This window comes from Dryobates pubescens, chromosome 3, assembly GCF_014839835.1.
Source record: "Dryobates pubescens isolate bDryPub1 chromosome 3, bDryPub1.pri, whole genome shotgun sequence".
Taxonomy (NCBI): Eukaryota; Metazoa; Chordata; class Aves; order Piciformes; family Picidae; genus Dryobates; species Dryobates pubescens.
The window spans coordinates 34,001,793-34,013,818 of record NC_071614.1 but is presented as its reverse complement, the minus strand read 5'-3'; the positions used below and the strand labels follow the sequence as shown (position 1 = coordinate 34,013,818).

The window sequence follows — 12,026 nt, the reverse complement described above, 5'->3', positions numbered from 1 at the left end:
TCTAAACAGAATAGACCAAATGTAGCCTGAGTAACTGCAATACACCATAGAGGAAAAATAATGTACATTTCCATGAGTAATTTGAGACAGGACAGAAAGGGAGAGGGAGAGAGGAGGAGGAAAATTTTGGGGCGTGTGGTGGGGCAGGGAAGAAAGAAGTTTAAATAAGGGTGCAGGAGGGAAGTGGGGATGGGAATGAGTTGTAAAAAAAAAATATTTCATCTATCTGTCTTATTGCATCTCTACAAAATCTACCAAAAAAAGGCAGAGAAGAACTGTTACATTTTCCTCAAATAAATAAACATACACACACCAAGAGAGACAACCGAGCATTTTCCCCTAAATTAGGACAAAAGCAAAAGTTTCCAGTTAAAGAAACAGAAAAGGAAGAGATATTTTAAGGAAATTTTTAAAAGAAGAGAAGGGTAACAGGTGAGGAGGCACTACAGATGCTGCCGAAACAGTATCCCAGCAGACGCCCAGGATAATGGGTTTTCATTCAGAGGGATATTCTTACACATTACCAGGGCTTTGTCCGTACCCAAACAGCAGTTTGAGCAGTTTGCTGTTTGCTTTATTTTACACTTTCAGGTATTTAAGCTTTTACAGAACCAGATTATTACCATTGGCAACAGCAATGTAAATCTCCATTTGTATTCAGCTACATCAGGCTGCTCTGACACCAGTGTCAATGAGATCAGAAAATGGCCTGAAGCCCCTGAATTAATTACACAGGCCAGTGAAAAATAACCAATGAATAAACAATGCTAAAGAATGCTCAACTTTTGACCCTAAATCCTTCTATTTCTATAGCAGCATTCAACGACAATTTTGGTGTACACTTTGTGCATTCAAAGCAACCTTTCTCAGCATCCTGAAAAGCAAGGATCACTGAACATAACAGTGACTCTGCTTTATAACAAAGTGTGGCAAGCGATTGCTTTTAAAGCAGCAGACCTCAGGTGGCAAAGCACACTTCCAACCAGCTTGACAAATCAATCTAGAAGCTAGATCAACTACCCTAAACATGAGAGCTGAAATAAATTAAGCACCCCTACGAATTTTCTTCCTACAGCCAAAATCCCCTGAAAACTGGACTGTGGTTGCATGAAAACAGAGAAGGTGCAACCAGCTGGCTGCTCCCAGAAAAAGGAAATCACTCGTGTTTTTCTCGACTGTAGGGTAGGGAGGAGGCAGAGAAATATTTCCACACAGAACCAATAACAAATTTATCTTTTATGTGCCACAAACTCTCATCTTTTGAGACCTACGTCCTGCCACTGAAAGGACTGATCTCCATAAATCTGCCCTTTAAAAACGTGTGCCTTCTTTGCAGAGAGAAGCTTAAAATACATTACAATTATTGCTAAGGCCAAAGTTTACCAGAACAACTTAGCAACAAAGTTTGAAGGATCTCAGATTTCAACCAGAGTGGGAAGAAAAAAGATTACAGACCAAACAAACACCCTTTCCTTATTACAAAGCTTCACTTCTTACCTCATCCACCACTTGCAAAGCGCTGCAAGACCCTGCGCTTGTAAAATACTACTACTGCAACGTCAGATCTGCTTTCTGGCATGCAAATGCCGAAGGCAGCTTTCAGAAGAGTCGGCGAGCCTTTAATCTGCCTGCTTTGGAAACCACAAGGATCTGATACTACTGCTTATACCTTGATGAGTAAGGCAGCTCAGGCTGAACACAGGGGCTGCAGTTGCCCTTGAATGGCCCTGTTTGTAACCACACTGTCCCAACACAGAACACTGCCAACACCGGGCACGGAAGAGGCACTTCCACATCAGGAATAACAGGCACCAAATGGTCAATAAGTAACCCTACCCCACACAGCTGGAAGAAACCATCCCTCTCAGAATGTGCCCCAACTCATTTTCTATACTTGTCTAATTTAGATAATCTGTGTGTGCTATGCAAAAGATACTGATTACTACATCTGCCAAATTCATTTTAAAAATAACATTTTTGCAAACCTAACAAACTTAAAGCTTTGAACAAGTATCTTTAACACTGCATTACAACTACATCACAGATCCACGGGTTGTGGTAGTCTTTTAAATTACCTTGTTAGACAATAAGCCATTGCAGACTGTATCTAAGGTTTCTTGGATGCCAGTTGTCCAGATATTGCCTTTACTTCTCCCTGGGAAAGCTTTTGGACAGTTTAGAGTACTATCTAATTCAAGCTGTTGAACAGAAAATTCTGTTTCATTTGAGCCTCTACGTGCTATACTGGATTCCTCTATATCAGACAAAATCTCATATTTTGCTAAATCCAAGTCACTAGTATTTACAGCAACATTCACAAAGTAAACATCTACGTGAGAAGATGCCTCATCCACGTAATCCTCCTCTACTGCTGTGACTTGTGTTTTTTCATGAACTTCATACGCATTTTGCACATCGCTTTTGTTCAGGGAAACAGTTCTTCCACCACCCTGAAGAGGACCTTCCTGTGACTGAGTTCCCTCTTTGAAGCCTTCTAAGTGAGAGTATTTCCCTCCCATTTCTTCCTGATCACTCTCACATGTCCGTGCATGGCTCTGTTTTACTTTTCCAGAGGGCAAAGTGTCATGCAATGTTGATCTGCAGCTTTCTTTGACAGGGACACTAATGCTTGCAAGCAGTGGGGTTTGCTGCTCTCTGCAAGTTGCTGGGAAATAGGTTCTGAACTGATCTACTGCTTGGATATCCTCTGCAGAAGATAAACTTTGTACTTGAGCTTGCTCCCCTGCTAACAGTGTATCTTGTTTTTCTTCCCTTTCTGTTGGAGGGCTGCATAAACCAGAATCATCCTCTTCTGAGGTAAGAGAATTGGTACCCCATTTGCATTTGCCCGATCTAGCTGTATCTGACAGATCAGCAGTTTCGTTAAAGGAGCATTCACTTTTATTTGTGTAATCTGAAAAGTTGGGTGGAACAAACATTCTCCATGATCGCCTGTGCTCCTTCTTTTCTGTGTGAGACCTGCCTTTGGGTAATCCAGCTGTCCGAATTATATCGCTGTTAAGTTTGAGAGCATCAAAGATCATTTTTTCATCTAACCTGCTAGCTTCACGGCTTCGGAGCTCAAAAACACTGGAAGAAGTAAGGGCACCATTGGAGCACAAAGTGCTGATGTCCAGTGTTCTGTGGCTGTAGGGTAAGGTCCGATCTGTGAAATGCCTCGACGAGAGGCTGCCCTTGGAGCCTGAATCAATCTGTTCGTTCAGCCGTACAGTGTCATAGATAGACCTCTGGGGAACGTAGCAGTCTTCAATATTTAGATCTTCGTCTTCTTCCCCTTTGCTAACACACGGAGGGTTCTGACGCAGACAGTCTGGCCTGCTAAGTGGCTTCCCCATCCTCAAAGTATTTGCACAAGTGCACCACTATACCTCCGTTTTCGTGGATATACGGGAAACATTAAAAAAAACTAGCACTCTGAATAATTATAGCAAAGTTGCCCTTAGCATAAGATGCATAGATACAAAATACACGTCATAACTTATGAGGTGGCTGAGATAATTCATAATTAGTGCATCAGTTTTAATGCAACTTTACCTGGATGGGAGGTTCCCCCTGACTCTAAATATAAAGTGCTTCATTAAGAAAGTAACAGAAACTTCCCAAAGTCACAGAAAAAGTATAACAAAACCCAGCAGTGGCTCAAGTATTTCAAACACTCCACAGAAGGCTTCATGTATTTTTCCAGGTCAGAATCTGTATCTGAAATCTCCCGAATAAGCCTTCCAAATGAACAAGCATTAGAGAAGGCAGCACATTATCTTCTGTAGGTAACTGCTTAACTGTAATCCATTTAACTGGTTTGCAGAGTTCCATCTCCTTTATAAATAAAACATGGTGTGGCAGCTTAAAAAGACAGAATCCACAGTGGCTAAGACGCAGACAAAGGCACGGAGCAAATTTTGGGGGGGAATAAGTTAAATCCAGAACAGTAAGAATAATAAACCAGCCCTTTACTTTTTTGGCAGTAGTTATAAATAACCTTGATCCGAAAGGCAGCTTATCCTCTTGTACTAGGCTTGTCTCTGGTGCCTCCACAAGTGCCTCATCACTTTCCAGTGGCCAAGCCAATGCGTCCTTTTAGCAGACAGTCAGAAAACAAATGTTTCAGGCTGTTTTTTCCAATACCGTCCTGGAGAATTGTTTAAGGCAACCCCAGAGCAGAAGAAGCACGGCGTATCCCCCTGAAGGCACGGCAGGTTTACAAACGGCAGGTCCCGGCTACACGCTGCAGAGAGCGGGGTGTCCTCTCTCCTTCCCCTTCATTTCCGAAGCGCAGCTGCGAAGGAGACGAGGGAGGAACACCCCCCCGCCTCAGCAAGCGCCGGCGCGTAGCGCCCGGCGAGGCCGTCCGGCTTTGCAGCTCGCCCCGTTCGCTCCCCCGCGGGCCGGCGACGCCCGCCCAGCGCTGCTCTGCAAGGAACGCCCCGTTTCGCTCTTCAGGCAACATCTGCTACCGGCCCACCCGCGCCCGCAGCGCCGCTCGGGGGGCTGTCCCCCTCCCCGCCGCCTCCTTATCTCCTCAGTCCTCCGCGCCTTCACTTCTCCTTCATCCTGGTGCCGGTGGCGTGGGGCGGGCTGGGCCGCGGCGGCGGGGGGCAGATGGCGGGAGGCCTCGCTGCCCGCCCGGCGGTGACATCACGCACGCCTCAGCCCGCTCGCTCGTTAGTGCCGGAGGAGGCAGCCGAGGCCGCACGCGGCCCCCGAGCCGGGGCTGCCCGGCCCAGCAGGCAAGCAGGGCGCGGCTCTGTAAGGTGAGCCGGCGCCTCTCCTACCAGCTCTTTGCTGAGGGAGATCCCAGTAACCAGCTGCATTACACTCAGCCACCGTCAGCACCCCACCGCCCAGTCTAATAAAGTCCTCTTTTACCCGGTCACTTCCACACGAAAGTTAAATTGAAACTATATGCGTATTACATAAACAACCAACCAACCAAACCAAAACACCCAAGCTTGGCTTTAGTGATTAGGTCTTGGATAAAGTTACATATTACTCCACTTGACCGGCAAAGAGAGACTTTCAGTTCTGATTCTCTCCTGTCTGCTTCATGGCTCTGAGGGTGGTGGTGTCTGACAGGCGGTGGTGACTGCCATCCAACGAACGTGGCTGCACCAAGCCACCCCACTCCCAAGGAAAGAAACACTGGAATTTTGGGAAAATATCTGTATTTAGAAAACTTATATTTATGGGACTTGAAGTGGCACAAAACCAGCCTAACAGGACAAAGATTCAGGCTTTGGTCATTTACATCTTTTAAATACTGTTCAACACTTTGCACCTACACTTCTGGCTCTTAATCATGCAGGTGTAGGGTTGGAAGGCTCACAGGCAACTCACCAAGAGTACAGGAGAAGCTGTCATAACCAGGCTGCTCTGCTCCTGTAGAACCCATACCCCTAATGACCAGAGACCAGCACTGCTTCTGTGACAGCAGCCATCAGTTACAGTGACAATTCAGACTGCAGTTTAAGGAGAGCATATGGCGCTTAGTGCTACAACTTAACATAAGGCATTAACTGCAATCAGCTAGAGCTTTCCACGTTAAGCAGTGAGCAGGATACACTGTATGCAAGAAATACAAACACACAGCACTTGATACACAGCCGGATACATATCAAAATACTAAAGCCATGCCAGACAAATCCTCTCTTCCTCCTGTCTGGTGAGCAACCATAACATTAAAATTATGCCAAACGGATACTCACCTTTGGATTCTCCAACTGAGAATATATACTATAATGGTAAAGATGAGAAAAGCATTTTTTAAGGTCCTGTCATTCATGGTTATTCTCAGACAAAACACAAGCCTTACTGAACACTCGTATGCCTTACTGAATTCAAAGAGTGCTACACCATTTTATAGGGGAACTATATGACTGGAATTGGTCTGTATGTGTTCTACAGCAAAATGATTAACATTTGAAAAATATTTTAACATTCTGCACTGTATCTATTGCATGCATATGAATTTCATATGATGCATCAGCCACCTCAAAAAAAGTTTGAAGGATTGCTGTTTTACCTGCTTTTCAACACAGACCCTAACTGCAGTAAATCTGATGGAAGGTTACTTATTCCAAGGTTTGTAAACCAGTGCTTGGGGAAATTCAACACTTCCAGTTTCCTACTGAACATAAACCTCTGATTGTTCTTTCAATATTATCTGCCTTCAAAGTGAAAATCAGAGGACCGACACCCTCTAACAAAAGATGTGTAGACATGGCCCTTAGGGGCATGGTTTAATGGTGGACTTGGCTGTGATAGGTTAACTATTGAACCTGATGGTCTTAAAGGTCTTTTCCAATTTAAAAGATTCCATGATTCTCTAACATAAGCCAATTACAATCTTAGTACAAGCTCATTGGCAGGAATACTCCAGGCTCACTAAAAATTCCCATAAAGCCTAATTAGAAGGCAACTTCTAATGACTATATCTACTTTTATTCCAAAAGTAAAAGCAAAAATCGAATGAACCACTTACCGATAAAAGCTGTAACACTGCTGTGTCACTTTTACTAAGAATAATGCCTTCTAATAGCAAAGAACAATGAAAAGGTTTAATGAAGTAATATAATTCAACTTCTGGGGGTTTTCTTTCTCTGTTTCACAGAACCTAGCTGCAAATACTGCTCCTACCACAAACATCCTAGCACTGTATGACTATTCAAACCCAGGGCATTTGGTTCAGCCCTTTTGCACAATTGTGTTTCGCTTTTGAAAAATGGTGGTAGACTCGGTATGACTCTAAAGACCTAACTTAACTAACTTTCCTTTTAGCAGCAATCTATGCATTCAGGTTCTCAAGAAAAAAAGGGTCTAACAAAGCCAAGTTAATTAGTAATTAATTTTATGTGATTCATATTAATTGAGACAAATTCTTCATTTGATTATACTCTTCCTGGAGTACTCTGTGAAGTAGGAGGCATGGTTCTCCTTTCAAATTAACTCCATTGGAGATTTTAATATACAGAAAGCATATTTTATATCTGCATTGTAAAACAGATGTAGTTTAACACTGACAATAAGTACTTTCAATTTAACACTCCATACTTCCTGGAATAAGTAGATTACAAAGAAGTAATATTAAATGAAACAAGTATGTGTGTGTGTGTATATTACAAAATAACATCGCCAAGCTTGTTTATTTTGCAAAAATAATTATGCATTCTAATGTCATGCCAAGAAGATGCACAAAGATCTAACTCTTTGTACATAAAAATTGGTCAAACCACAAAATCCTCCTCTGGCCCATTACATGAGATCCCTCCCTGAAGAGAGTTAAGATTTTATGTGAATAAATCTGCCTACCAAAGAACAACTATTTTTATTTATTCTTGTGGAATAGGAGTTGATTGTCCTTGATCACAGAAGCTAAAGCTGTAAGAAGTTACAGACTGTGGGTTTGCGGCCACAGCTACGTTTTCAGGTTGTGTGTGTTTGCGTACGTGCAAATACACCATGAGTAGAGCAGGATTTGTGGGAGCCAGCCTCCCTACATTTGGCTGCCTCAGGTAAAATTGCTCCCTTGAAGAGTAAAGAGTATGAAGTACATTACCTGTTGTAATTTTGCTGTGCCCCAGTAGAACTCATACTGAGTATTAAGCAAGTAAACACTGATGCTTATCCTTCTGCTGTCAGTATCCCTTTGCTACCTACCACCATCACCCAATAAAATTCTCCATCTATTTCCTTTCTTTAAAGGATTCCCACTCTGCTTCTTTATTTCTATATTTGCTCCTCACTTCATTAAACAGCTCCTTCACCTTTCCATCACTTTTCACCTCATGTTTAATGGCACTGTGTTTTCACTCATAAGCAGAAATATGGCCTAAAATAGTTGCTTCAAGAAAAACTTACTTCCAGAATTATGAATACCTAATGTAAGTAAAATCCTGGGATAGCCTTCTGGATATAAACAGGCTACTATCACTGTTTTCCATTATGCCTCTCCCGGATTTTTGGTCTTTTTGTCACAAAAGGTCTTTGGTTGCAGGCACACTATCTCCCCATAGAGGCAGCCTGCATAAATCAGAGAAGGCTCTCATTCCTGAATTGTGTAACTGCTCTGTCTTGTCCAATGCTCTAACCAAGTACAATGCTAGGACAATGCACAGGAGCTGGATTCTTCTACTGTCTGCTCATCAAGCTGCATCCTCCTAAAAGCCTTATTCTTTGTAAAAACAAACAAAAAGATGTATATAGTAACAAAGACCTGAAGCTGCATATGATGTATCAAAATTCAAGAAATGTGGTAAAATCAGAAATAAACTGAAATCCTGTACAGCTAGCGCTAGAGCAATCACGGAGCTTTTGCTGGTTTTCTCATAGCTGAAGTGTTTTACTAACCATATATAAAGGAAAGCCAATTGTTTCTCTTTTAAATTGAGACAGACATGTTTGGACAGATTGGCATACAATGTTAATCCTTCCAGTCTCATGGAATCCCCTTATAAAGTAACTATTTGTTCATGATTTTTGTTTTTATTTACGCATTCTGAAAGACCATCCAAACTTAAGAGAAACCTGCTCCCCACATTCCCAGTTTAAAGTCTCCAGTGGTAGGTTCCTTTGTAACTGCGTTTGGCCTGAACAGACAAAACGCGCCCTCTGCTGGGCTGAGTAGATGATGACTTCTTTTCAAGGCTACCTTTTGAACAGCAGTTACCAAGTCCCTTTAGGAAACGTTACTTTTATGGTTAACTGTGAACCAATGTACAACTCATAAAACTTTTTAATCGATGCTAGATGGAAATTAAACCAAAGCAGCACAGGATATTCACAGTGCTACTACACAGCCATTAGGAGACTGATGATCTTTTTCAAACACTGTGTAGACTTCTACACGTGTATAGAGCTGATGGGGCTTTCCAGCAAGCACTGGAAATTTGTTTATTGTAATCTAAACCAAGCAAATATCTGTGATTAATTTCAGTAATTAACACTATCACTATAACATTTTTTTGAGCTGGACAGGAATTGCCAGCTGGCATATTAAAAAAATCTATGCACAGATTTAAAGTGCATTTTTGAAAAGGGATGCTACAGTAAAATCCCAGTATACAAGGGGGATTATTTTACCTGATTTCTTCTTACTAGCATATTTCTGTATAAGGGTGGTATTCAGTGAAGTAAAACTGACCAGTGTGCCAGAACAGAAAATGACAAAAGGTAAAGTCTTAAACCTAAACATGCTGAAGCTTGTAACCATCTGAAAAAAACCCTAAACTACTCAGATGAGCGAAGTGAGTATGGACTGGTAACACTGGAGCTCAAAATTCTCACCAGAGTGAATAATAAAGTTTGTGTAATACAGAGACATCAGAATAGAGACAATATGAAGTTCCCCAAAATGGAAATGGACTGTGTAAGAAAACAAGATAGTGAAGAGAGAAGAGGGAACTAGGGTGCAGAAGCTGTGAGCTGGGCTCCAAAGTTATCCATGTCTGCCAAGCCATAGCAAAAGAAAGTGTCTCTGGACCATGAGAATATACCCAGTTTGAAACAGATAAAAAGCATACAGGTAGAACTGAGTGCTGTGAAATAAGACTCCAAAGTCTGCATTTAACCAGCCCCTTTTCCAGTGGCATTTAAAAAATTGAATTGTGGCAAAATACTGTGTAGCAGTAAGAAGGGAATCTTCCTACCTTGAATGTATCCAGCTGCTGATTAATAGTCTCTGTTTCCATTCCAACAGGACCTTGTGACTCCTCATGCTCTTCAGCTCTCCCAAGCAGACTGGAAAATTCTTTTAGCTTACTGTAAAACTCCTCAACACGACTAATAGTACCTTCCACTTGATCTTCCCTGGCTTTTGCTCTGTCTAGCAGCTTGCTGCATTGTTTATTTAAAGCTTCCAAGTCTCTTTTTATACCAGCAAGATCAGGAGAAGCTTCAGCCTCTGTGGCTAGCATCATTTTACAATTTTTATTAGCATTTTCATTATTCATTATAAGATCCTCCAACTTTTTCAGGAAACTTTTTATGTCCTCTCTCTGTGATTGCAATAATGTGAGATCTCTTCCAACTGCAGCCATGCTATCAAGTTCATCATCAAACTCTGCAAACTGAGAGAACATCTCTCGGATGCTGTTTTGGAAATGGCCGATTCCCTGAAGTTTTGTCTCTAAGAATGAGCATCTATCTTCAACTTTCTGGTTCACTGCACTGTATTCTTGCTCCAAAGATTCAGCTTGGAGCAAGAGGTCGGAAACACCTGCTGAATCAGAAGCTTCTATCACCAGGTCTTGGGCAAGTTTTTTTGCTAAATCAACATGAGGCTTTAATGCCTGCAAGGCTTTGTGCTGGGCCTGCATCATCATCAGGTGTTTGTTACTGAATGACTGAGGTCCAAGTGAGTCATGAGCTTCTAGATACTCTTTGGCAATTTTAAGCTGTTTTTCAGTTTCCCTGGATGATTCCTGAAACTCTTTCAGCCTTTGTGCCATATTTTCCAAGCACTCTTTCTTCTTATGTAGTTGTTCTGTGACCACATTCACTTTCTGATTCAGCAGTGTAGTTTCTTCTTGAACAGTTTCTTTATCTGTTTGACTTGCACTGAGCAAACTTTCAGCAGTACTATTTAATAGCTCCACCATCCCATGGTGTTTATCCAGGTCCTTCTGCCACGCCCTCACCTGAACAATAGAATTCTCTATTTCAACAGGGTTTATGCCAACTTTTAACTCGCACAAGTTGTTTTGGCACTTCTCTATCCATGGCTTTAGATTTTCTACATGCTGCTTGTATTTGAGGGCTTTCTCCAGACAATCTGTTAATTTATCTTGCCGTTCTTTTACCTGCTTATTCATTTCATCCCAGTTACTTCTGAGTGTGGCAAGCTGGGATTGTAATGCTGCCTTGTCAGCTCCTTGAGTTTTCTGTAATATACTTTCTCCTTCTGCAACAATTCTTTCATATGAACTAATCTGTTCAGTCATGGTCTCCTTAAAATCTTTCTGTTCTTCAATTAGTGACTGCAAGGTATCCAATTTGGCTGATACAGGACGAGCCTGGTTCAGCTCTTCTTTTTTTTTGCCTAGCCAGGCCTGAAAGTCCTTAGACATTTGGTGGAACTGATGAGAAGTGGCGTATGCTGACTGAAGCTGCTGAACATGGTTATCTACAAAAGAGAACACAAACATAGAGGTTCATTGTCAGAATTAGCTGGAATTCAGTGAAGAAATAACAATTAATATTGATTTGTTTGTGAATGATCACTAATGTAAGGAAGGCTAGTCCTTAGTGGGTAGTGTTCGACTGAAAGACAACCAAGATTCTTACAAGAGATAGACTTGTGGTCTGTACTACAGCAGAGCAATGAAGGCATCTGGACATGAGTCAAATGAACTGAGCTTAGGCAATGTGTGTCTACACTCATCCCATTCAGGCAGATTTAGAGGGTAAAAACCATACAGTTGTCTTTCGTGGTATTCTGAAGTATAAGACCAGAGAATATTAAGTGATCTAGCCTAGTATCTTCTAACTCATGGCCTGCAGGTAATATATATTGTTAGTGAGAGTCTTTGAAGTTCCTCATGACCAGAGGAAATAAAAAAGCTAAAATTGATGCTGCTACAGAGAGCAGAGTATGATATTACTTGCAGCGTATTACTTGTTCAGTTCCCTTTTTCACAGAGTAGTACAGGAAGGCTGCAGATTACCATCCTCCTTCTGCCACAGTCAGCTTTAGACAATTACCACTGTGTTTCACCAAGACATAACTGTTGCTTGCCTAAAAATTAAAATTTTGCTGTAACACTCTGCATCTATGCAGTTAGGTAGCTCAATGAACAGCATCCTTTTTTGGTATTCTCATTCAGTGGAGATGCACCTGAAGGAAGAGATGAGAAAAGCAGCCCTGCTATTGTGCTTCAAATTCTCTCCCAAACTAGAGGTCCCAAGTACTGCTTTTACCTTTTCAAGGTATGGGGACACTCTTAAATTCTAATGTGCTACTGCTTGAGAGCTGGACTGGATAGAGAGCTGGCATTGGGCTCAGCTCACTCAAC

The 12,026-nt window shown here is 41.9% G+C and overlaps 1 protein-coding gene across 5 annotated transcripts in view; it reads right to left on the bottom strand.

Moving 5' to 3' along the window:
• DST (dystonin) overlaps positions 1 to 12,026 on the bottom strand; it is a 289,395-nt gene that overhangs the window by 66,545 nt on the left and 210,824 nt on the right. For all 5 annotated transcript variants that reach the window (XM_054179938.1, XM_054179939.1, XM_054179940.1 and 2 more), the window contains one exon: positions 9,663 to 11,137. In XM_054179938.1, the coding sequence (XP_054035913.1) occupies positions 9,663 to 11,137 (1,475 nt within the window). The remainder of the gene's footprint in view (positions 1 to 9,662; positions 11,138 to 12,026) is intronic.